At 42.8% G+C, this 25,029-nt stretch overlaps 1 protein-coding gene across 4 annotated transcripts in view; it reads left to right on the plus strand.

Moving 5' to 3' along the window:
• The window catches only part of LOC143334376 (thyroid hormone receptor alpha), a 106,647-nt gene extending 86,430 nt beyond the window's left edge, over positions 1–20,217 (plus strand). For 2 of the 4 annotated variants that reach the window (XM_076753152.1, XM_076753153.1), the window contains 6 exons: positions 1,565–1,686; positions 4,715–4,862; positions 5,531–5,736; positions 8,206–8,352; positions 10,438–10,696; positions 10,854–20,217. In XM_076753152.1, the coding sequence (XP_076609267.1) occupies positions 1,565–1,686; positions 4,715–4,862; positions 5,531–5,736; positions 8,206–8,352; positions 10,438–10,696; positions 10,854–11,104 (1,133 nt within the window). In that variant the 3' untranslated portion in view covers positions 11,105–20,217. The remainder of the gene's footprint in view (positions 1–1,564; positions 1,687–4,714; positions 4,863–5,530; positions 5,737–8,205; positions 8,353–10,437; positions 10,697–10,853) is intronic. The other 2 variants (XM_076753154.1, XM_076753155.1) reach the window with 1 other exon arrangement.
• The last annotated feature ends 4,812 nt before the right edge of the window (positions 20,218–25,029 follow it).

A 25,029-nucleotide genomic window follows, 5' to 3' on the forward strand; every position in this document is an offset into this window, starting at 1 on the left:
TCATAATGTCTGCTGACAATAATTCAATTCAGAGTCAGATGTCAGAATATCTTTGCTCTACACGCTGGTTTCCCTGCTGCTCTCTCTGATGTCCGCCCTCTCTCTTGCTCCTTTGCTGATATTTTCATGTCTGACTCTGTGAATTAAGGGTTTATTTCGACCAAACCAGAGCTGGCGATTGTAGGAACAGTGGAATGAAGTGTGTTTTTTACGATGCCCAAATGACTGTTTCTGTAAATGGAGTCCGATGGCTTTGGCAAGAGCCATGTAGCAGCTATTTCTGGTTGGACAAAAAGGATCTTAGTCGGGAACAAAAAGTTAAATCAGAAGGGATCCTGTCATAATGCTGTCACACACACACACAGTAACAGTGACAGAAACAAACACTTTCAGTGGATGGACATTGATGGTGAGCTGTCATTCAAGAGTGGACCGATTTCAAAATTGTCTCCATTAGACACTTTGACACAAAATCGTGGAAAAATGGGTCCAGAAACAGATATTTGAGTCAAATTTCTCCCTTTGTCCGGGGCTCGGACAAGACACAAGGACCAGCAGTTTTTTTTTTTCTGTATGGAACCGTCTTTTCACATTAAGCTCATGGATTGGGCCTTAAAGAGATCAGTTAAACAGTGACAGGCAGACATAGTGTTGCACTTACTGTGAATTAGCTCAACATGCAGCCCTGTTTCATATTGTTTTTTGTTTTTTTTTTTAAGCCTGGGTCAAACTCTGAATAGGAAACAGTGAAGGCATCAAAAGCAAAAGCACATGTAATGCCAGTTAATGTAGCTTGATTTTGCAAAATAGTGAGTGGTTTGTCCTCTTCTTGAAATCAGGGCCCATAAAAGAGTAAGACAAGTCAAGCAATGTTCTTATAACAAAGTTGTATTATTTCTTTGGAATCCAGAATATCTCCAGGACACATAAAGGTATACAGGTGGGGGGAGGTGCTTTAGGCATTTCAGTGAATGGCTATAAGTGTGCTGCTGCTGCTGCATGTCTGTGCTCTTCAGAAAGTCTCAGGTGGGCCGTCTGTTTGAGGAGGAGGTCCTTGTGCAACAATATGACAGCGCAGAGGTTAGAGTTCTAAAGAGAATAAGAGCACAGACTTATTGTAAGTGTGGGTTAAAGCGAAGGGAAACATTCCACCTCTCCAGACAAATGAAGTCCAGGTGAAAAGCATTCTTCATGAACTGTGGGAATGTGACCTCATAAACCTGCATGATGTCAGGCCTGTGTGTGCAGAGTGGACTGCAGTGTGCTTCATCCTGTGTCAATCTCTTGGGGCCCTTTGCGCAGGAGCTTCATTGAGGCCCCTGTGATAACACTCAGCCCCCTCCTCCCTCTCCTCCTTCACCCCACCGTCCCCTCATCTTCTCCTCTCCTCTTCATCGCCACCTCTCTTCGTCTCCTCCTCTTCCCCCCATCGCTCAAACTCTTCCTCTTACCTTCCATCCTCACCGTCCACCTCACCTCACCTCCCCTGCTCATACTCATCGTTCACCCTTCTCACATTCCACCCTGTCTTCCTCTTCAACCTCCTCCTCCTCCTCTCCTATAGCTCTTAGTGTTTCTGTTCCAGGGTACATCCCCAGCTACCTGGAGAAGGATGAGCCATGCGTGGTGTGTGGGGATAAGGCGACTGGCTACCACTACCGCTGCATCACCTGCGAAGGTTGCAAGGTACAGCACAACATCTCCCTCTCACTGAATGATCTTTGATTCAGTAGGGCAGAGCGGATGAGTCAGGGGAAATGTTCACTAAGCCTCTCAGCTGAACAGTGGTTGTCTAATCATAGCTTAGCATCTGTATGAGGCAGCGTAGTCTGTAGTCACAGAGGTCCTCCATGTATAGAGCGAAAGGGAAAGAATCGGATTAAACATTGTGTTTATCTGCTCTAACATAAGCAACAGCCGTTAGCATGTCCAGCTAGCTTGCGTATTCCCTGCAGTAGGCTCCTAACCCAGCACCGCTCCTGTGGCCAGAGGCATTTCATACTGCATTATTTTGGGGTGTTCCAGGTTACTTCAAAAAAATGCAACATTCATGACAAGAAAAAAGTAAAAAGACAGTTTTCAACTGACCCATGAAGCCCCCAGTGAAAATGTGCACAAACAAGATTTTGCTTTTTTTTTCTTCTCATTCACATCTCGTTTGAACAATCTGGCCCCAGCTCAAAATGACCGCTGGCGTGACAAGTAATTTGGAATTATATCCTTTTTGGTCATTTTGGTCTATTTTGCTGTCGTAGTACCATCCTTTGAGCTTTAAGGCTAATCAACACTGGCAGAATTGCCTGACGCATTTTTAGTCATTTGTCTTTCAGAACAAAGGTAGTTCATGAAGTATTAGTGGTATTCTAAGTTGTAAACAATACAACTTAGTGCAAAGAAACACAAATGGACATGTTTGTGTTCATTATGTACAGTGTGCATGGTTTATATTGACGAAGACAGTGTAAGATGATGGACATGCACATGTTAAAAATTGTACATTCTAAAGTGTAACAGTATAACCTGAAACGGAAGTAAGTGGATGTTTTAGTGTTACAAGGTTATTGACACTATACGATTGATAACTGTTCATCACAGTGATGGCCTGTGGGAGGAATCTGTTTTAGTGTGTGGTTGTTTTGGCGTACAGTGTTCTGTGGCGCCTACCGGGGGATCAGGTTGTGCCAGTATGATGGATCTGCAGTGAGTCTGCGTCTCTGTCTCTGTCCTGTTTGGTAGCCAATCCAAACCAGACAGTGTTAGATGAACACAGAACAGGCAGTGTTGAAGTGGATCAGGTGCTCCTGAGGCAGCTTCAACTTCCTGAGCTGGTGCAGGAAAGTACATCCTCCACTAGGCCTTTTTGATGACACAGCAGACACAGTGTCACTGAGTATAGTGAGCTCACAATCCGAAGAAGACTGAACATCAGACTGAAAAGCTGTTTGGATGTGACCTGGTGCAAGTTATTCTGTGGAGCTCACAGGAATGGACACAGAGCTGGATCACGCTCTGGGCTGACTCTGAAGGTTGATCAGTTTCTGAAATGACAGCTGACAGCAGCCCACAAAGAAACCATTTTAAAGGTCCAATGTGTAGGATTTTGGAGAATTTATTGGCAGAAATGTGATATGGTTGTGTTTTCAGTAGTGTATCTTTATATCTACAGAGAAAGCGGGCCCTCTTCCATAGAGCTCAGCATGTTGCACCGTCATGTTTCTACAGTATCAAAGTACAACGAGGTACAGATGCCACTAAATCCTGCACAGTGGACCTTTAAATTCTGACAGCAGCCATATTATTGGTTAACAGAGGCCATGGCAAAATTCAATTGTGAACTCCTCGAGTCATCTCAGTTGAAACAGAAAACAAGCTTAGGAGCTTCATGAGCTTTACACCCTTCACCAGAATTGAATTTGTCAGTTTTATTTAATCGGGTAGTCCATTGACATGTCCTAGTCCATCTGTCAACACCCTCTGACTTCCCCAGCCTGTCTGTGCCACTCAGCCCCAGTGCACTGGTTCCTACTGAAGAGGAAGCCTGGTGTGCACATGTGGGTTAGACTCAAAATGAACCACAGTTTACACCATCACTGTGTAAATGATCATGTCTGCTTTTTTTTGATTTGCAGCTATTTTTCATGCTCCTCAACTGTTAAACTCATAGTTCGACATTTTGGGAAATGTGCTCATTAGCTTTCTGCCACAGAGTTGCATGAGAGGATGGATGCCACCCGCATAACTGCCTGTTAAATATAAGGCTGGAGCCAGCAGCCAGTTAACTTAGCACAAAGAGTCAGGTGTGAGCAGTTGCCAGGCAAGCAGTAGACACTCCAGGACATCACTGCTCCTAGCCAAGAAATCTCTGTGCACACAACCTTCTGTCTCACCACATTTCAAGTCTCTGAAGGCTGATTTTACAACAGTACTCTAAACTGAAGCAAACAGCTGCCCAGAAGTTGAGAAAAACGTACTTGGCTCTCTAACAGTCGGTGATATGTGTTGGAGAAATGTTGGCAGTTGTGTTAATAGGACTAAAACATGCATAAAAACTGGAGTCTTAAAAACACTAATATAGCAAATAAAGAATTCAGAATTCAAGTTTCTCACTCTGCTTTTCCTCAGATGTCTGCATTGCTTATTATCATCATCGTAAGGCCTAAAGCTCACTGCAGGAGGCCTCATGATGGCTGGTGTGGGTGTGTTCATCTGCTGAGCAGAGGTTTACTGTCCAATGATTGGCGTCCCGTCAAGCAGCCTGTCCACGGTCTCTATCTATTCTTGTACCACTCTGCCGCACTCCATTGATGCAGACTGAAATCCCTCTGTGATGTTGAAAATTATGATAGGATGGATTTGGGAGTGACCAGTTAGCAAAACTCTTTTCTTGCTGTGCAGCTTGTTTTGATATGTATTCAGAGGGATTTCACAAATAGCAGAGCAGCTTTTCTAACCTGCCTCCCCGATACTTAAACCCAGTCCAGAATGGGATTTTAATCAAGCTGCTCCCCAACTGTCTCGTATAAAAGTGCTTCGTGAGAGACACTCAGACAGCCATCACTTCATTACTAAACCATTCTTGACAAGTGGATGCTAATTAAGGCACAAGAACACTTCATTGATTTAATTTTGATGTTATGGAGTTGCATATTTCCCTCATACTGAATGCTTTCTGGCTCTGTGTTCTCCTTTTTCTGTCTTTCTTTTGCTGTCTCAGGGTTTCTTCCGCAGGACCATCCAGAAGAACCTGCATCCATCTTATGCCTGTAAATATGAAGGCTGCTGCATCATCGACAAGATCACCCGCAACCAGTGCCAGCTGTGCCGCTTTAAGAAGTGCACGTCTGTGGGCATGGCCATGGACTGTGAGTTATTATGAGCTCATGTATTGAGGTTAGGGTTGCTACTGTCACTGCGCAACTGTTGAAAACGAAGCACCAAGCTATTTACTCACGCTCGGCAATGTCAGTCGGTCAGCCTGGTCGCCTCTTTGGTGCAGGTTGAATGGCTTTGTTTGAAATGTCTGGACAGCTATCGGACGGATTGCCTTGACATTTAGTAAGCACATTCATGTTCCCCCCAAATTAATTGTAATATTTTTGATGATTCCTTAACTTTTCATCTAGCAATGTCATGAAGTCAACATTTAATTTGTCAAATACTTTTGGTTTATGACTAAATACATGCAAACTAACGACATTCCCACCAGACCAGCCTCTGCTGTACTCTGTTAAGTGCTAACTACTTAATCTTAGCATGCCAATACGCTGATCTAAGGTGGTGAACGTAATGCAGAACCTGCTAAACATCAGCATATTAGCATTATAATTGTCATTGTGTCATCATGAGCATGCTAGCATGAACTCAATAACAAACGCGCATTTAATTTGCATCTTAAAATACAGATAAACAAACAAAAACACAAAGTGCTCAACAGAGAGTTAAACAGACAAACAGTAAATAAGAAGCAAATGGATGCAAAGAGATGGAGCCTCGCTGCATCAGCCTCAATGTTCTCCTCCCCCATCATCAGTGGTCTTGGACGAGTCGAAGCGCGTGGCCAAGCGGCGCCTGATCGAGGAGAATCGACAGAGAAGGAAGAGGGAGGAGATGGTTCGGACGCTGCAGTTGAGGCCGGAGCCAAACACCGCAGAGTGGGAGCTGATCAGGATGGCAACAGAAGCCCACCGGCACACCAACGCCCAGGGCTCCAGCTGGAAACAGAAGCGCAAGTTCCTGGTAAGCTTTGAGATCTGAGCAGACAGAGCACGGCCGCATGGTGATGGAAAAATGATGGGAGATTAGTTAACGTAGTTTGGCACTGATTTGCCCTACTCAACAACATGTTATCAACTGTGGTAGCAGCAAAATCTTATCTTACCCAAAGCACCTAATTGTCGTCAATGAATCAGTCTCCTACTCACAGTCATCAATCGGATCTGAACATACAGACATGATGCACACATTTTTAGACTTAGTGTGATCTACTCCCTCTCATTTTTCTCATTATATTTGATTGTTCATCACAAATAAACCTCCAGAAATCTACTTAGAAGTCATAGAAAAAAGAATTCTGACTCCAGAACTTGCCTGAGAATCATCATGTTTTTAAGTTTTCGTCAGTATCAAAGTAATCCAGTGATGGCTGTCTGTACATCCACGGGTGCACTGCAGACAGGAACTGCTAATAGCTACTTCAGCATACTTCTGACGGTGCCAGTTAGCCAATATGTAAAAAAATATAGGCTGAAAAAATACTCAACAGAGCTCAAGTTGTTGCCACAGTGTTAAACTCTTGCCATAAATGATTCAGAGATGAAAAAATATACAGCAGGCTCAACTCCCTACGAGCTTTTGAGCTCTTGCAAAATGGCCTCTACTTAATCCATGAAAGCATTACGAAAATATAACCAAGTTATGAGTTATGTCACATTTTCATTATTAAACATCTAAATCCTAATACTCTTCAGGGTTGTGGCATGTGCGCCTTGATCACACTTGTTGAATCCGTCTCTCTCATATTTATTAATTATCTCCGTCGTACTTCATCCCTTCTTTTATTTTGCTCATTATTCCACCAGCAGTGTGTTGAAAGTTGCCTCCACTTCAGAAATCAAGCTAACGCATCAAAGAAAGCGACTTCGTTTCATTTTCAAAAGATCCCATTTTGACAGCATTCCTTTTCATCAGCAGCTCGCTCTGTGCTCGTCCCATGGGATCGGCGCCACGTGCAGACGCATGTGTCTGCACAGCCAATGGGTACCTTCCGGCAAAGGTCAGATGACAGTTACCAGGCAACCATTCCGTATAGGCAAAGACAGGTTTACAGTCAAATACAGTTTTTGAAGGCCTGCTGAAAAATCGCTTCGGGGGGGGGCAGTCCAAGGTGAACAAACAAGACAAGGATGCTCAAGAGAAAAGCACAGGTTCCATATTTGGGAACAAGTGACACAGCAGGTGAGGCCAATCAGAGCGCAGAGGGTCTTCACTGCTTTATTCTTTGGATTGGCTGCAATTTTCTGGAACCAACGTTTAGGAAATCATATACTGTACTGTATACTGTAAGAATTCTGCTTACAATAAGCTGCAAAAGACTGCATTTTTTTCAATAAAGTCAATAAAAAACATGACCGATGTGAGTTACATCATCCAGATACTGCTGAGCGATCAACATCTCACACCTGCGCTGTCCACACTCAAGACCTCACACCACTTTTTTCAAGCATTGTGGAGTCACTGTCTGTTTGTAGCACTTTGAAAACTGTTGAGGAGAACAGCCAACATAGAGTAGTAAATTCCCAGACACACTCTTGTAAATACCATGTCACTGCTGCATGATTTTATAGCTTTCACAGTTGTTCTTTCATATTTTCTTAGGTTTCATCCAAACATCCTGCTGATGTAATAAAGTATTCCTGTCGATGTGTTGCCTCAAGCTGCTTCCTGTCTATTATAGCTTTCAAGTTCCCATTTTATCAAAACAGGATAGGGATCAGCTGTGTGGCTATGAATGGAAACCTGTTGACAACATTCTCCCAGACAGTTAGATAACTTCCTAGCTCAGCTCTCCTTGGTGCTGAACCCACTGTAGCACAGACCAGATGCTCTGATGGGATGATGCTAAATGCCTTTAAGTCAGACAGAGGATCTATGTGTGTGTAGACCCATCAGCGTGTGTCTCATATACCTGCATTCACTCTGAAATTCATATAGCATGCCCATACTGCTACAGCCTTCTAAACTGACTACATTTGTCCACATTATACCACAACATGGCTCATGTAATTATCTTTACATTATCTTGTTAAACTTGCATGAAGTCTTCCTTGAATACAGGCTAGAATTTTAACCTCTAATTTACTCTGGTCTCCTGTCTGCTACCCACGCTGTCTTTTATAGCCCAGTGGCATTTAAATTGGTTCCATGTGAGTCTCTACATGGAAGCAGTCGATATTTTCGGCTTTTAACAAGTCTGTAAACCTTTTAAAATTTCAGGCTTTCCTTCTGTTTGTCACAGCTCCAGTCAGAAAACTGTAAAATAGAAGATATATGTATCTAAAAAAAATGTCAGGAGAGTCTAAGCTCAAATTTCACCTCACGAGCTATTTGAGCTTTCAGCCAAAGCTCATGGACTTCGCTCAGATATCAGCATTTCCCTCTGACGTTTTAGCACTGAATGTCTTGATCTGTGTGATGTCTTGTTTCTAGTCGGATGATATCGGCCAGGGTCCGATGGTGCCCACCTCTGATGGAGATAAGGTGGACCTGGAAGCCTTCAGCGAGTTCACCAAGATCATGACCCCCGCCATCACACGAGTCGTTGACTTTGCCAAGAAGTTGCCCATGTTCTCAGAGGTAGGCTCAGTGGCTGGTGTGTGTGTGTGTGCGTGTGTTTAAATCTGTTTCAACACTCAAGCATATTTGTGGGTTCCAGTCTATCATCAGCCTCAGTACATGGTGCTTTAAAAAAACTTAAAGTGCCTCACAGTATCATTAGCGCTTACATTTTTGGTCTGGGTGGTCTCTGCAGCCATTCAGCCCTGCACTGCTGTTTACTGCATGTAAATCACATCTCCATACCATGATGCACCATAGCAGTTTACTCGGAAAAGACCGACCAAATATGAAAAGTGACCGTTGGCAAGACCTCTCTTTTGATGTCCAGTCATAGCTGAGCAGCCAGTGCCTGCGAAGCTGTGGATTTCTCCACAAGTAAAAGCAGCATACATGGGGCTTAACTCATAGTCAGCATCCAAACATTGTGTTCTTTTTTAGCCTTTCCAAAAGCAAACGCACAGGAGCAAAAATGCGAGGATTGAATTAAACACTGTGTTTATCTCTTCTAACAACAGCAGCAGTCGTAAACATGTCCGGCTAACTAGCTTACGGCTGTAAAGTAACCGAGTGTTGCGTCCAGGCCAAGGAGCATGTCATTAACTGGCTACCTTTAGCTGGGCTACAGAGGTTACAGGGGTTAGCTGTTAATTAGTAGCACATCCACTGTGTAGTGTTTCCTGCCCGTATGGAAGCCAGTCCTGGATGCTATTGTAGGATCATGTTAATGGCTCTGAGCTGCCCTTTATTGCATCAGGGGAAGTTTATAGTGGAGGAGCCTCGTATAAACATACCTTGCTTGTTCAGGTATGCTAAGCAGCCAAACATGGTTATGTTAGAATAAAATGTCTGATCTTACATTAATAAGGACTATCTCGACTCTGCAGCCGAAGAACAGCCTCAGTCTTTTAGCGCATTATCATGCGTGAAGCCATCGAGCGGGTATTTATGAGCTTTTTACAGGGTTATCCTTATAAAATGAGTCAGCTGTAACCTTTAAAAAGTCAGCTGAAGACAGTGCTTTTAACTTGATACTTAGCAGTAGCTTGAGATAATTGATATTTGTCATTATTTTGCACCCTCACTGACAGGTTTAGTGCATCATATCTGTCGATTAACATCAGTCAGTGAATACGCTCTGGTTCCATAGGGGTCATTTTGATGACACTTTATAGTAAAAATCTGGACACTTAAATAAAAGGCAGGAAGCAGAGACTCGGAAAAATAGGTTGGGATTTTGGAAGCAGCCTCTCCAGACTCCTTTCATGTAAACCCTGTTTACCAGCTAACGAGCTTGTTGGCCTCAATGCCTCTGTTGATTGGAAAGTTCCTCTTCCTGCAGCCTCTGTCATGCAGCTTGTCAGCTGTTACAGCAAATAATTATCGATCCCTTCCCCCACGCTCTCCCTCCCTCCCTCCCTCCCTCTCGAGGATGTGATGACTCACCACTCACTGTATTGCTCTGCTCTCTGCAGAAAGGATCTGTGTGAGACTGCATGTGCCCTCGCCTGTGTTCCACCTTACTCAGTGCGGTCATCATGTATATTGTAGGGGCTTCCCAGTTACATAAGGTGTGGCATGGGATTTGTTGTGAATAGAAGATGATAGCTCTCTGCAAGGAAGCACTCCAAGATAATTGTGTTGGGGTTGAAAAGCTATTATATCACATTTTACCGTGCATTTCAAAGGTTTTCTCTTCAGTTTTGTTTTTGGCATATGGCTGATCTATCCTATGTTCGCATATTTCACCAAATACAAATGCTACAACAGACCATCATGAAAATAAACACAGTAACTAAGATACTTGGGGGCAGTGAAGCAAGTTGTTAACCCAGTGCTAAAACATCACCACCTTTAAAAGCTGTTATGGTGAACCTGTTGTTTCTATGAACATCTTTATTAGTGCAGCTTTAATAATCGCAAGGTCTTTTAAACAAGTAGCATTATGTTTCCAGCCATTATTTCAGCTTAATCGGTCCATTCATTCATTGTAAAAACACAGATGATTCTGGTCCAATCTGAATACTTCAGCGTTTATGTTTAATCTAATGTGACCTTTAAGATTCAAATTCTTGTCCTGTCATATTACTTCCTGGTGCTTCCCAGCTGCCTTGTGAAGACCAGATCATCTTGCTGAAGGGCTGCTGCATGGAGATCATGTCGCTGCGCGCTGCTGTACGCTACGATCCAGACAGCGAGACGCTGACGCTAAGCGGCGAGATGGCCGTGAAACGGGAGCAGCTGAAGAACGGCGGGTTGGGCGTGGTGTCGGACGCCATCTTTGATTTGGGCAAGAGCCTGGCTCACTTTAACCTGGATGACTCGGAGGTGGCTCTGATGCAGGCCGTGCTGCTCATGAGCTCAGGTGAGGAGGAAGTAATGTTATCATATGCTGCATGATGTTTTCTGGAGAGGGAGTCTGAGATAAAATGACTTCAACCGTAAGTGTTACTTTCTGCTGAGGTGGAAATGTTGCCTAAAAGTAACAAATATATTTCTTTCTCCCTTCTTCACCACCGCAGACCGTTCAGGGCTGACCAGCGTGGAGAAGATCGAGCAGTGCCAAGAGGCCTACCTGCTGGCATTCGAGCACTACATCAACTACCGCAAGCACAACATTCCCCACTTCTGGCCCAAGCTGCTGATGAAGGTGACGGACCTGCGCATGATCGGAGCTTGCCATGCCAGCCGCTTCCTCCATATGAAGGTGGAGTGTCCCAACGAACTCTTTCCCCCGCTCTTCCTGGAGGTCTTCGAGGACCAGGAAGTGTGACTTACAGAGCGCCGAGTCCCCCATAAAGAACCGTAGACACAGAAGGAGATAAATGGGGTGGCTTTGGCGTAAGAGGAAATGTGGGGGAAGGACAAGAGGAGAAGGAAAACAAGATTTCTTTTTCTTTACTGGGAACGTACCCTGTAAACTTTGGTTTTTTGGCCCTTTTTTTGTCAAACACCCACAAGACCCCACTAACCTGCCACCAGCAAACACACGTCAACATCACCTGAGAGAAACACACTGACAATCTGGACATTCTGAGAAGTACACACACACACAGAGAGTACACAGTTACAAACAGTTACAGATCTTCACAGATGGAAATTTCAAACACACTGCCGTGAACGTACAGTAGATCTATATGCAAATCTTAGCAATTAACTCCTCTTGCACCGGTATGGACAAACAGCTGTACACTGTTCCTACACTAATGCAAACCAACACCAATTCATCTCACACCTCAAAAAAGTTAGTTGTTATTTTTATTTTTTATCTCCGGGACCTGACTCATAGCTCCTCAGACAACCCCCACCGCCACCACACACCCATCTCCAATGCATCTCCATAACTGCAGCGGCATCCTCCGTCTGCGGGTGCAGCCCTCCCCTCACTCCGCCGAGGCCCTGTGAGTGTTTGTCGACCTACCTCCCTCACGTACTGACCTCTCTATCTCTCTGTCTCACATACATACAGAGACATACACACATTATGTACATGCACAAAACACACCCCCACACTCTTACCTCATACCTAGTAAAACGTATTTCCTCATTAATTGTGTGGGTGGTGGTAGTTTATGGAGAAAACATGGAGCCATGCAGTCCTCAGCTACCCATGTACCTCTGTGCTAGTGTTAGGACTTAACTTACAGTGGGAACACTTTGTATGAAGCCCTCATCTATAATGTATTACTCATTCATTCATACCTTGCATGACACATAATGCATTGTAATAGTTGCTGTGTGCATTATTATGTCTTATAACTGCAGCCATAAGACATTATAGGTATGATTATAATGCATTAACAGTTAAATGTTATGAACATTATGGTGCTTTCTGTGATTATACTGAGGGTAGTTATCAATAAGGTTATATTGATATCAATGAGGTTTTGGGGTTTATGGTATTATACAGTAAATGCTTGTTGTTTTTCTCCATGTTCAGGCAATAGTTCAGCAATTTGGGAAGTAAACTTATTTGCTTTCTTGCAGAGAGTTAGATGAAAAAATTGACGCCACTCTCAAAAATAGCCAGACGGACAGAACCAGGTGAGCTGTTTCCTGCCATTTTACTGTATTAGCATAATTCCTAAAGTAGCAAACATAGGTCCAGAGTAATATATTTCAAAATTGCCATTAAATTTTCCCAGAGGATGAGGATTCACATCAGCTCAAAGTTTCTCTTTCTGTTATACTATACTATACAGTTTGTGACCAAATACTTTCTCAACTAATATCCTAATTAATAAATGTTAGCATGCTGATACGCTGAACTAAGATGGTGACTACATATTATTTGCTAAAGTTAAAGCAGCTTTAATCAAAATTTTTATATGAACACATCACATGACCTCTTGTTTGACTACTTGTAAAAGGTGCTCGTAGTGATGAGACGACAGAGAATATTGAATATTGAATATTGGAAAGACATGTCTCCAGATTAATGCTAACATTGCTAAGTAACAGCTGACTAGCACGATAAGTCAGTGCTGTGCAAACTTTTTGATTCTACTGCCCCCAAGTGGCCAAAAAATCAATTACGTTTAGCATTGTCAAACACCAAAGTGAGATTTTCAAAAGGCAGTACTGCCTGCTCTAACCCCATTCCTCATTCAGTATATTTACAGAAAGCACTGTTTTATTCGTAACACCTTCCAGCTTCTTTTTCTTTTGTATTGCAATGATACAATATGATTATGTGTTATTTTCAAAATAAAGTGTATTGTAGCTCTAGGCTACTTAGAAAGTGTTTCACAACACTTAAGAAAATAGTTAGGTTACAACCTTACTTCATTCAAAGAAAACACATTTTAAAATCAAACACATGTAGGTGCAATATGACTTGAAAGAACGCATCATGTTACTAATCAACACCGACAAGTAATCTTGATTACTCACATACAGTGTATGAGTATGTGCATGTATGTACGTATGTATATGTGTGCATAAATACATGCATGCACATACATATATATGTATTGCTACAATACCTCTCCAACATATACCTCCTGTTGTCATTACCTCACATACACATGCAGATCACACAAATCCATCCAGTTGTTTTTTTTAATGCATTACCTCAATTGTTTTGTTGCTCATCCCATCTTTCCCCTTAATAACTACTGGGCTGCACCACACTTCCTGTCTCCGTGTGTGTATGAGAGTTTGTCTTCTCATCGGAGCCCTGCCCCGTCAACCGCACCGTAGCCCCGCCTCCTCACCTCCCCGCTGTCTTGTGATAGGTTCAGCACTGGCAGATAGTGGTGGTGGTGGGAGGGGATGTTGTCACTTACTGTACCTCTGCAGGCCCCCCCCCCCCGTCACCTGAACCTGTTTCAAGTCCAGCCTGAAACTGACGGATTCTACCTCACCTCTCATCTCCGTGCAGCTGCCCCTCCATCTGCAACACACTGACACGCATGCGCACATATATACATATAAATATATATATATATGTACACAGTGCACAAATGAGTTGCCAGCATGGACCGGTTTAGTGTGCTGCTCCACCAACAGTGTACAGCAGGTCTTCTTGACCACGGATCAACATTTGACAGCTGACATGGCAAACTCTGTCATTTTCTCCCCTTTTCATTTTTTTTCACAAACCATGTGGGACCAACAGTCACTTTGGATTCTGTTTTTATTTAAACACCTGAAATGACAACGAGGGCAGGGGTGAATTTGTGACATTACAGCGTGCCGATTGAACTCAAAGGAAACTGTCAGGGGATAATGACAGCTGGAAGCTGGGACTCCAGTGGAAGCCATTTTGGCCCGGTTGGGTCAGATCAGGACTATTGTGGGTGGCGACTGGGAGGTGAATAAACAGCAAATGAGTCAGCAGTATTCGCCTGTGGATATGTTTCCATCCCGGCCAAGGGGAAGGGAAGCAGCGAGCGAGCGACTGTGCAGGTAGCGATGTGGCTCAGGCCAAGCCAATAGCAGACTGCCACACAACAATGGACCCTTGTTCTCGCACCTGCAGTACATCTCCCGATCCTTTCCTCGCCACCGCAGCAGAAATGGACGCCAAGCCATTTAAAAGACTTTCTGAGCGACTGTCCTATCCCAGATACTCACAATATGAATTAAACACTGCTGAAATAAGCTCCACCAACCATATCCCAAATTGCCATCCACTACAAATAACTATCAGGTTTTTTTCTTTTGCACTAAAACCACAATGTCTGTATCCCTTAGTAGCCCTGAACCCCTTCCTTTATCCCCTCCCTCACACCTTTCCTCTTCCTGCCTGTCTTAAGCAGTCTTAACAATATTCTCTGAAATATCTCACACACACATGAAGACACACACAGTCCATTCTCTCTTCTGCTGATTTTTCTGTTGAAACCAACAAGGACTGTGACACGGCCTTTGAGCACCGCCACTCTCAGTGTTACTAATCTATGTTGCAGGGTATTCAAATAGATCCATAGACGCTGAATACACAGGGATATACACACACATACACAGCAGCAGCAACACACACACACACACACACACAGCAATAGGATGATCAAGCAGTACAGTTTCACACCTGCCATCTCCAGGCCTTGTGTGTTTGTACCGCACTCTGCTCACTATCACTGTGAATGAAAGCCATGCTGCATGGCTCAGACAGGGAACCGCTGGCTTAGTAATTCTGACATGTCAATGTGCCTCACAGAGGTTGCTAATACAATATACATAATACAGTCTACAGAAGCATATATTTCTAGATATACATATATAGATATAGATATATATATATATAAATGTTACAGTTATTGTCTGTGGTATTCGAGCTATCCGTGGCTGAATCGCTGCCAGCTTAAATCAGACCATGAATCTGTCTGACCAGTCATGTAGCAGAGGGTGTCAGAACTCCGTTTACCCAGCTGTATTAATATCTGTAAAGTAATATTTATGCATTGTTTGCAGTTGACGTCATATTGCATTTATGATGCTTGTTTGCCTTGTGGTGATCACCAACTAACCTTCATAGTTTACCCACCTTTTGCATACCTCTGAATCACTTCATATAGCACAGGAAGTACCTTAGATCAGGTCTGGTCCACACAGCTTGGTGAATTCAGGTTTAGATTTGAGCTGGCAGCACAGCCAGTCTCTCTCTCTCTCTCTCTCTCTCTCTCTCTCTCTCTCTCTCTCTCTCTCTCTCTCTCTCTCTCTCTCTCTCTCTGTCTCCGTCTCAGCCAAATGATCATCGGAGAAATCCTCCCCGTCCTCTTTAAGAACCACACCAGCACCACAGAGCACACTGCCTTCAGCCATGATCAGTTGCACCAGCATAGCAGAGAGACAGACCAATAGTCAGTGACCACCCTCCTCACCGAAAAGCCATTGTACCTGGACATCACTGCTAGCTATGTTATGTTCACACAGCGGGCAAATCCAAGTAGTTCTTTAAATCTGATCTGTTAATAGTGTCATTTTTAATTGGCTTAAGCAAATTTGGGTCTGGACAGCCCATTCATTTGCTGTCTACATCACCCTGGTTGTCATAGCGACATGGCAGCCAGGCACGCAGTGTTTTGCGCATGACCAACAACTCGAGATACTGCAACTAACCGATGACACGGAGTGAATTAGTGTGTCTTTCATTGCTTCATCACCTCCTTGCAGTGCATTCACGAAAACAGGCATGGAGCTTATGAAGGCTTCTTCTTCTCCTCCTTTAAGATCTATGTCTGAATTCAGAAGAGAAAAATGGATTTGCTCTGCGTATTTGAACATGACCAGGGTGGTGGTACACGAGGCAGTTGTGCAGATAAAGCTGAAGGGAAACGCCTGCCGTTATAACAGAGTCCAAAACATGTTTCCTTGAGAGAGTGAAACACTGTTTGACAAGAGCAGCAGTGTTGAGGTCCACGAGAGTCCGTTTCTGCCTCTACGCCCTGTGTTAACTTTCCATTCTTCCTAGCTAAGCTGCAAAATATAACCGAAAGAAATCTCAGTCTTTTCTGCACCGTGACCACAGAATTGTGTCTTTCTCTCTCTCTCTGTCTCTCTCTCTCTGTCTCTTTCTCTTTCTCTGTCTCTCTGTCTCTCAGATTAAAGTTAGGCTTAAGGTTTCTGTTCGTTTACAATAAACTAAAATGTGAACTTCATGTAAAAGCTCTGTCACTGCAGCATGGCACAAAACCATAACAACCACCCCGAAGCAGTTCAACTCTCATGCAAGCTGTTTTCCACAAATAAACTACTTCTACTGCTTTTATTACTTACCCAGGGAAAACATATGTAAGTCAAGAGCACTCTCTCTCTCTCTCTCTCTCTTCCTAACATCTGTCTTTTCCCGCCCTTCCATCTCCATTCCCCAAAACCCCCTTTCTAGTTTCTCCTGACTTTACATCCTCATCCCTGTACCCCCCTTTTCTCTATTTATTTCACGATGTCCTCTTTCCCTCCCACACACAGACATACACAAAAATTCACAGACACCTACCCCAACTCATACGAGCACTCTTTGGTGGAGAAAGACGACAATCCCTGCAGGAATATGTCCACATGTGGAATGTAAAATACTGAAATTGTACGATTAAAGACACGGTGTGCAGTCCCACACTGATGTTGTTTTTGATGTTGTTGATGTTGCTTTCGTTGTGCACCAAGTGTTTGTTGTTATGCTTATTCGAGGGTGGATGAGTTTGCAGATGGGGTTAAAACCTTGATTGTGTGACAGACTGCTATTGACAAGTCCTTTTTTAAAAATATAGTATGTTTATAAAAGACTTGTGGTGTTGGGACTGAAAACCCTGAGTGATGTAAAGAAAGAGATGAAGTGACTTTATTTTGGATAGAGGAAAAAAAGCTGTTTTTTATGATTATTCTTTTATGTCGTTATTACTTTGCATCTGATTTTCTTGGTAAGTGAATGTCTGTCTATCTGTGTTGATGCTTTACTGTGAGAAAATGGCTGTATATGCACTTTCAGACCATCGTTGGTGCAGTAGTAGCTAGTGCTCAAATGTCACCCAAGGGCCAGGGTTCAAATCACCTTCAGTTTAGCTGATTGAAAAATACACTGAAAATGTCCTGCTATTCAATTTCTAGGGTATGTAGTCAGATTTAGCATTTAAACGTTTAAGTTGCCTTATTCTGGTGTTACGGTCTGCAATGAAATGTGTTACACATTCAGAATAACACTATGAAACACAGTTTTAGGAGCTGGCCCATTGGTCACATTACATGACATGATCGAATGAGAGTGTGGGTAAGAGCTGGCTCTGCAGTGTGTTTGATAGCACTTTATAGCCTACAGGATGTAGGTCACTTGCGTTACTCAAAGTATAACCTTTTAGTAACACACACTCGGCATTTATACTGCAGATTTGTTGTAGAATTGATTTGAAACAGATTCTCAAGTTTCAATGCCTGCAGTTGGGTTTTCCCACCTTTTTTGTCAGTTACCACCATGGCAGCCTGTGATAGGCTGAGACACTGGAAACATGCCCTAATATGTACTTCCCTTTCCTCTTAATGGAGCAATGGTAATCATATTTTTTCATGAATCTAGGTCCTGCTCCCACATTCAAGTGATTACGATTTCTACGAGGGACAGTTCTAGAAGGTGTTTTGGGTCTTAAAGATAATTGGTTGTTTCCTGTCAGTGAACAACTGGCCACACGGCTTCTTCAGTCTCTCATATTCACACTCTTAGGATAATGCTAGTCACCTTTATGACAAGTCACCATACTTTCTCCCAAACCCTTAGCATGCATTGCTTAGCTCGAACGCCTGTCTGATGACTGTTCCCACTCTCACATTGGGTAAGGTGGACCAATGGGCCTCAAAAAAAGTCCTAAAAAAAGGAGGTTTATTTTATAAGAAAGTCTAGAACAACACATTTGAAGTACCGTTAAACTTCGTACAATACATCTCTTTTTCTTCGGGACTGTATGAAACTTATCGGTGTGGCGACAGGGGTTGAATGTTGAGTTGATTTCTTGTTTAAGCCACAGCAACACATCGTGAGTACAGTGCCACTAAATACTTGTACAATTAATACTTTTTTTTTTCCCCCTAGGGACTGTAGAAGACTTAGTGGTGTGGAGAGGGGAGGTGAACCGTACGTTTCACCCTCAACAGTATCTCAAAAGAATGCTAAAATATTGCTACAGCTTGATTCATCATTAATAACTAAAAGACCAATTCGATAACTCTCCCCCTGCCTAATAATTTTCATCCAGTCCCTTGAGGCTCACAATGGACACATACAGCACAGTATTGTTTCTGCTTCCAGTACAGTTAAGATGAAGATGTTTCATATGGTTATTGTAAACTAAAGTTAAGCCAAATCCATTCTCCAGTTAGTTGAACTCCAAGTGAATGAACCTTAATCCTGCTTTCCACAGTTGCTTGGGCTGTATCACTCGCTAAGCTGGGCATTTGCTCCTGTTCCTGATCTGGGTCGATTGAAAAGAAAAAAAAAAAGGAAAAAAAAAAAAAAGCGACACCTGCATCCTGATCTTAGCCTTTAGATTGCTCAAAATGAATCTGACCGTAGACCAGGGCTCATTTTACAATGTACAAATCTGCCATATGCTAATCACAATGTTGTGACAAGAATATTGCGTTTAATGGGAAAAATGGCTCACCATACAAAAAGGAAAGAGTAAAGAAACAAAAAAAATCACAAAATACAAACCAAAAAAAGAGACTTATACAACTCTTCATACCTCATCGTCCTGCTGTGTGCCAGAGGAAAGCAGGGGGAGTGATCAGTCTCAGGCACGGAAAATCACCGGTGGTTGTCAAAATACGGAACGGGACCCAACAGTGGTCTCAGCAAGATTAAAATGTGGCCCCAAATTTTTTGAATAAAAATTGGTGGCTTGACTAGTTTTTGCCTGGACAGTTTAGTTTGGAGCTCCTGGCCATGTCCCTGAAATGTAAGCTAGACTGAAAAAATGAAAAAAACACCCTAAGTGTGTAGAAAAGGGTGGGTGGACTTGGTAAAGATGCTTACAGGATCTGTTCACATTGTAAGATGCATCATTGTGACAATGTTGTGGCTCTAGAAAAAAAAATGTTTGAAGATTACTGCACTTACTTCGTTATGTCCATAAGGAACTGATAGCATGAACTATGAAGCCATGGTGTGAGTATTTATCATCAGCTGGCAGATATTTATTGCTCCTTTGCGTGTGTTCTGCCCTGACAAACCAAGAGAGGACTGATGTTTCATCAGGACGAGCGTTGGGGTGCATTGAGTAGTTTGGCCAAATGAAATATTTCAAATTACAGTTTTAAAAATGATCGGCAGTGGCGAAGAAATCAAAAACAGTGCTCCTGCCCTCAAAAACAGCTGTGAAGGGACATGTTATCCTCTTCGAGCCTTCAGATCTCCTCAAGTGCGAATATGCAATTACACGCTTCTCTTTGTGTCCAGTATACTTTAATATGGGCCAGTAAATTGTGCCTTGAACAAGAAAGGTTTAGGACCCCGAGTCCCAGACTTCTGTTCCCGTGATGACAATGTCCTCTCTTGTTTTTGTTGGTTGCTCCCTGCAGCTTCCCTTCACAGTGACTTTATGCAGTAGCACACAGCCCGGCCCGAATTAGTGTATCCGAGAGACATCATGTGAGGCCCTGCACGAGCAGAAGGCTATTTCCTGTGAGCAAAGCAGCCATAATTTTTTTGGCACAGCACAGTGTTGAATGTAAAGCTGAATGCGGCGTGGGGTTGAAGCACCCCAGACGAGAGTTTGGTGGTGTGTTTTATAATGCTGGTTATGGGTTTGTAATGGGCACGGTTGATGTTTGTCTTGTTTTCTGTGACAAATCATTCATGGCACAATCAGAGAATGGCATCTCAATGGCTCAAAGCTATCTGTGTTTGTGGCTATGTGACATTCATTTTCAACATTAAAAATTATTTGATATCAATTTGTCTGCTTTGCCTTCGTCAAGACATTCTGACACACACACACACACACACACACACATGCACACACAAGCTGACGTGAATCATTTAGAAAACATATGTGTACATATTGTGTCTGGCTTTAGTTTTTCACCTGCATGAACTTGGACAGTGTTTTGAGTTTAGTCTTAGGTCACTCGCCTTTACCAACTTTCATTGGTGATTCCATTTCTAGGCTCCAGATTGTGCTTCTGGATGACATCATAGGCGCAACAACATCACACTCTGATTTCATTAGTAGAAAACATAAATCAGGACACAGTGTCTAGCTAAAGCAGGAAGGGGTTTTTTCTTTAAGTAAATCTGGAAGATTCTTTTACACTTTTGGAGGACATTTTGCCTTGTACAACTTGAAAACTCAATTTTGAACACATGCAAGTCATGCCACATCGACTTCACCTAACACTGATTGATGCTTTGTGTTAACGCTGCGCAACTTTATAATTATTTCTTAGAATAACAGTTTTGTTAAGGGGAGGCTGTTGCTCCAAACATGCCACATGCAGCCTTCTCACACAAATTAAGATTAAATGCAAGGGTTATAACTCAAACACATTCATCCATCCAAATTTGAGTACGTTGATGAAATTGATTGTGTTAACTTTGGTGTGGACTGAATTTTGCATGCTCATTATGTTTCACTGTGTTAAGTTAGTGCTACACCCAGAAAATCTGTGACCCACGGTATCTAAACAATTGGGAGCACGGAAAGTTGTTTGCTGATTCATTAGTGTACCGCTGCAGAACCTCTGGGAAGGCGCTCGAACAAGACTGCTGAACCTGGCTGCAGCAATCTGCTCCGACTCAGGCACGAGAGCCTTATAGTGAGGTCCAGAACAGAAACTAAAACAATCAAAACAATTGTTATATTTAAGTCATTTAGGAGAGTCGGGACACAGTTTGGTAGTTCAGCTTTTCAGAGTGATGACAGAAACCACAGAGGAACGCTACCAGAACACAAGCCCACCTGGAAGAAGGTGGGACGTCAGCTGTCCATGGACTCCAGTATGTCCTCTGTCCAAGACATGGCATGTCATATTTGACTACTATCATTCACCTCATTCAAGCAGTACACAGAGCTACTTATGGACAACAGTTTCAAAGCTGTGTGAACTAATAAAGTTCTGAACCATTCCATGAACTCGGTCAACACATTACAAATGTGTCACACTTGTAAACACTCAACAGACGCTTATGTCCCTGTGTGTTTTTACCTCCTGTCTAACATGTGTACCCAATCTGAGTTCTGCAAAGACTGCTAGACTACCCACAAATATACAGTATAAGGTACAATGGTTAGTGCAAACCTATAGTGCAATAGTAGAATTGTGAATGTCCAGATTAGATCAGATTGACAGCTGGACTGCCCAGGTCCCCAGATTCCCTGCATGTGTCCACTTTGATCCCAGTCAATGGCAGGAATATACAGTAACAAAGGTAGATTATACGTTGTTCCCTAATTTTGTTAGCCTGTCTTGCAGATTGACTCTGTTCTAATCTAGTTTTAAGATTCTTTATCATTATAAGTTTAAGAGTCCACACCATCAGCTCTGTGAGGCTGTACTGCAAATTCAAACACAGTGACTCCAAATTCCCCTAATAGTCTATGTACATTCTTGATCTGTGTGGGATTAAAACCATTATTGAATGTAATAATCCTTTCCTCCACTGTATGCACAGTCTCACTGGCATAGCTATGGTGCTCTTTTGGAAACAGACTCCAGACTAAATTATTATGAATCCTGTGACCCATGAAAGCCAGTCGATGTCAAATTTGTTTTAGGGTTGTTGTGGAGGAGATGATGTAACAATGAGCAGCTTTGCTCTCCACCAATCCAAAGTGCTTTATAGCTCACCCACACCACCAACTCCCACCCACCCACCCCTCCAAAAAACACAGAAGGGCACAGCGGTGGGTGTGTGCATGTGTGTTTGTGTGTGTCCCTGTGTCCACACAGGGCAGCTCATGTTGTGGGGGACATAAGTCTGCTTACACAGTCACATTGTGGGGACTCGCCCTCCTTATGGGGACAAGTCCCCCATATTTTAGGGTGAAGACATTGGTCGGGTCAGGGTTAGGCAAGCAGTGCTCATGGGTGTGGTTGGGGTAAGTCTCCAGGAAATTAATGGAAGTCTATGTAATGTCCCCAAAAGTGATAGAAACATGACTGAGTATGCGTCTGTCTGTCTGTCTGTCTGTCTGTCTGTCTCGGTGTCTGTGTGTGTGTGTGTCTGTGTGTGTGTGTGTGTGTGTGTGTGTCTGTCTGTCTGTCTGTCTGTCTGTTAGAGACAGAGAGACATACAAACCCTCTCACACAGACTCAGATTGACAGTCCAGGACATCCATTACAGATTTTTCCCTTCAACTAAAGGAAAAGTGCTTCCAGCGAGGTTCTAAAAATAGAACATTGTATTTTGATGATCATGCTCATCTTCTGCGACATAGCATATCATTTTGGTCATTTTGCAGATTCTAAGAAAAGAACACACTCTGGTTTCTAAACTTGTTGTTGCTTTAACCAATAAACCTCCTTCCCCTTAAAGGAAGAGTTCCATGAGAAGATTGATACCTGGAAAGTTCACTAATTAAACTGAAGCCTCTGATTGCATCCAAAATAAATAAATATTCTGAATGCCTTTTGCATCATATTGGTATGCTTGGAAACTTTGGATCTCCACTACAATTTAAAATGAATTTCTGTGTTTTCGAATAACGTTTGGCCGCATGGCATGAGATTGTAACGACTGTGGTGTCTATGTTTAAGAGGATGAAAATTGATCAACCAGAAGTCAGTTGTTTCAAATACAGTGGATCTACATGATGCAGTAATACCTCGCTACACACATCCATCTGACTCCTCCAGAACACTCACACACACACACACGCTTGAAAACACATGGCTGCCCCACCCCCATGGATTCATTCATGCAGACTGGTGTTATGTAAGAGAGTTACCATCCTGTCCTAGTAGACATGTCCTTGTATCAACTCCACGTGTCACACCAGGACAGAGATGAAGAGAGACAGAGACAGACAAATAGACAGACATATATACATACAGACAGGCAGACAGACAAATGGGGACAGAAAGAGAGAGCATGTGTGAAAACAGATGAGAGGGCAAAAGAGACCAAAAAAGACAAGCAGCAGAGAAAACTTGAGTGAGGGAGAGAGGCCCCACCATGGAGCTCACCTACAAAGCCTGTGGAATGTACACACACACACACACACACACACACACACACACACACACACACACACATTTAGGAGAGGAGGAGGTGCCTATTAAAAGGCCATTGGCAGGATGAAAGGGATTTAGAAGGAAGCAGAAGGAAGCAGCAGAGGGGGGTAGAGGAGCATTAGTGAGTGATGTTTGTTTTGTTTTGATGGTGAACCATCTACATGCTGATGATGCTGACATTTTTCTAAAAAGATTGCTGTACATTTGAACAAAATCTGCTTTGTGTATTTCATATAAATCAGGAGACAATGGTTATGTGGTTTCAGCATACACAGGAAGTCCATGACAGCAGCTCAGACATTTGCATAGCTCAGCAGGGGAAATGAATTAGTGCATGTTTGTATTAGACTGCAGATTCAAAATCAATTATTCTTCTTGGTAACATAAAATGTTTTCTTTTAGGATAAATTATTCTAATTTTATTCATATTAAATCGGGCCCCTCTTTTCCATACATAAAATATTCATGGTTAAATAAGTAACATTAATCAAAAGCATCCTCACTTATTATACTTTAACGCTCAAGAACTCAGCTAATCTGCTCCATCAGGAATGTGTATGTGTGGCTTGATTTGATGGATTGGTCTGACAACAGAAGCGGACATTGTCTGACAAACTGTCATCTCGTTTAGATTCAAATGTCACTAAATCCTGATTGGTGCACAGAAGAGTGTGACATGGTGCTTTTTCATCAGAGGCCTTCTCACTTTTAGCCAATGAGGAAAGCAAAACCAAAAAAGGCCAGAGAGCAGGAAAACTGTGTGTGTGTATGTTCATGTCGGACCCATTCCCCTGTAGAAAGAAGCTGATTGAGGAAACAGGGCCTTTAAAGTTTTATATATATTGAGCTCTACAACACTGGATCCCATAATGCACCTCAGTAACACGTATCTCTAGACTGCCTGGAATGGTCACATCTTTTTAAATGCATGCCCAAACCTGTAACATAGCTCCATGCTATCATCAGGTGGTGGTTATGTCAGGCTTGACAAAACATCTCCAGAGCCACAGAAGACATTATACAGCTGCTTACTATTGTATGAACTGATCTTCATGCTCCAGATCAGTTGGGCTGCCCCTTTAAATCCTATGTGAGCAGATGTACAGTATTTAAGATGTGGTGTAATATAGAGTCTACTCTGGTGGAGTTGCATCAGTCTAAAAACAGAACTTTTTGTTCAGGTATTCCACAGTTGTCCTGAACTGTAGCTGAAGCTTCTAATAGTCGTACAGTGCTGTGATGCTGATGGAAGCTTGCAGTTTGAACTGGTGACCCTGCTAATCACTGGTACTACAAAAGTAGTCCCACTGCTCCCTCTGCAGGACGACGGGCTTACTCACCAACAATCTATCACACTGTACTGCCATTGAAAATGCAGTCACTGCATATCTGGTCCAAACTTGTCCAATGTTGACATCCTCTCTCTCTCTCTCTCTCTCTCTCTCTCTCTCTCTCTCTCTCTCTATGCATATATATATATTTGCAATAGTGTATATTTTTAAAGAAAACATCACATTAAAGGTGCAGCGATGG

Source organism: Chaetodon auriga, chromosome 16 (assembly GCF_051107435.1).
Source record: "Chaetodon auriga isolate fChaAug3 chromosome 16, fChaAug3.hap1, whole genome shotgun sequence".
NCBI classification, from domain to species: Eukaryota; Metazoa; Chordata; class Actinopteri; order Chaetodontiformes; family Chaetodontidae; genus Chaetodon; species Chaetodon auriga.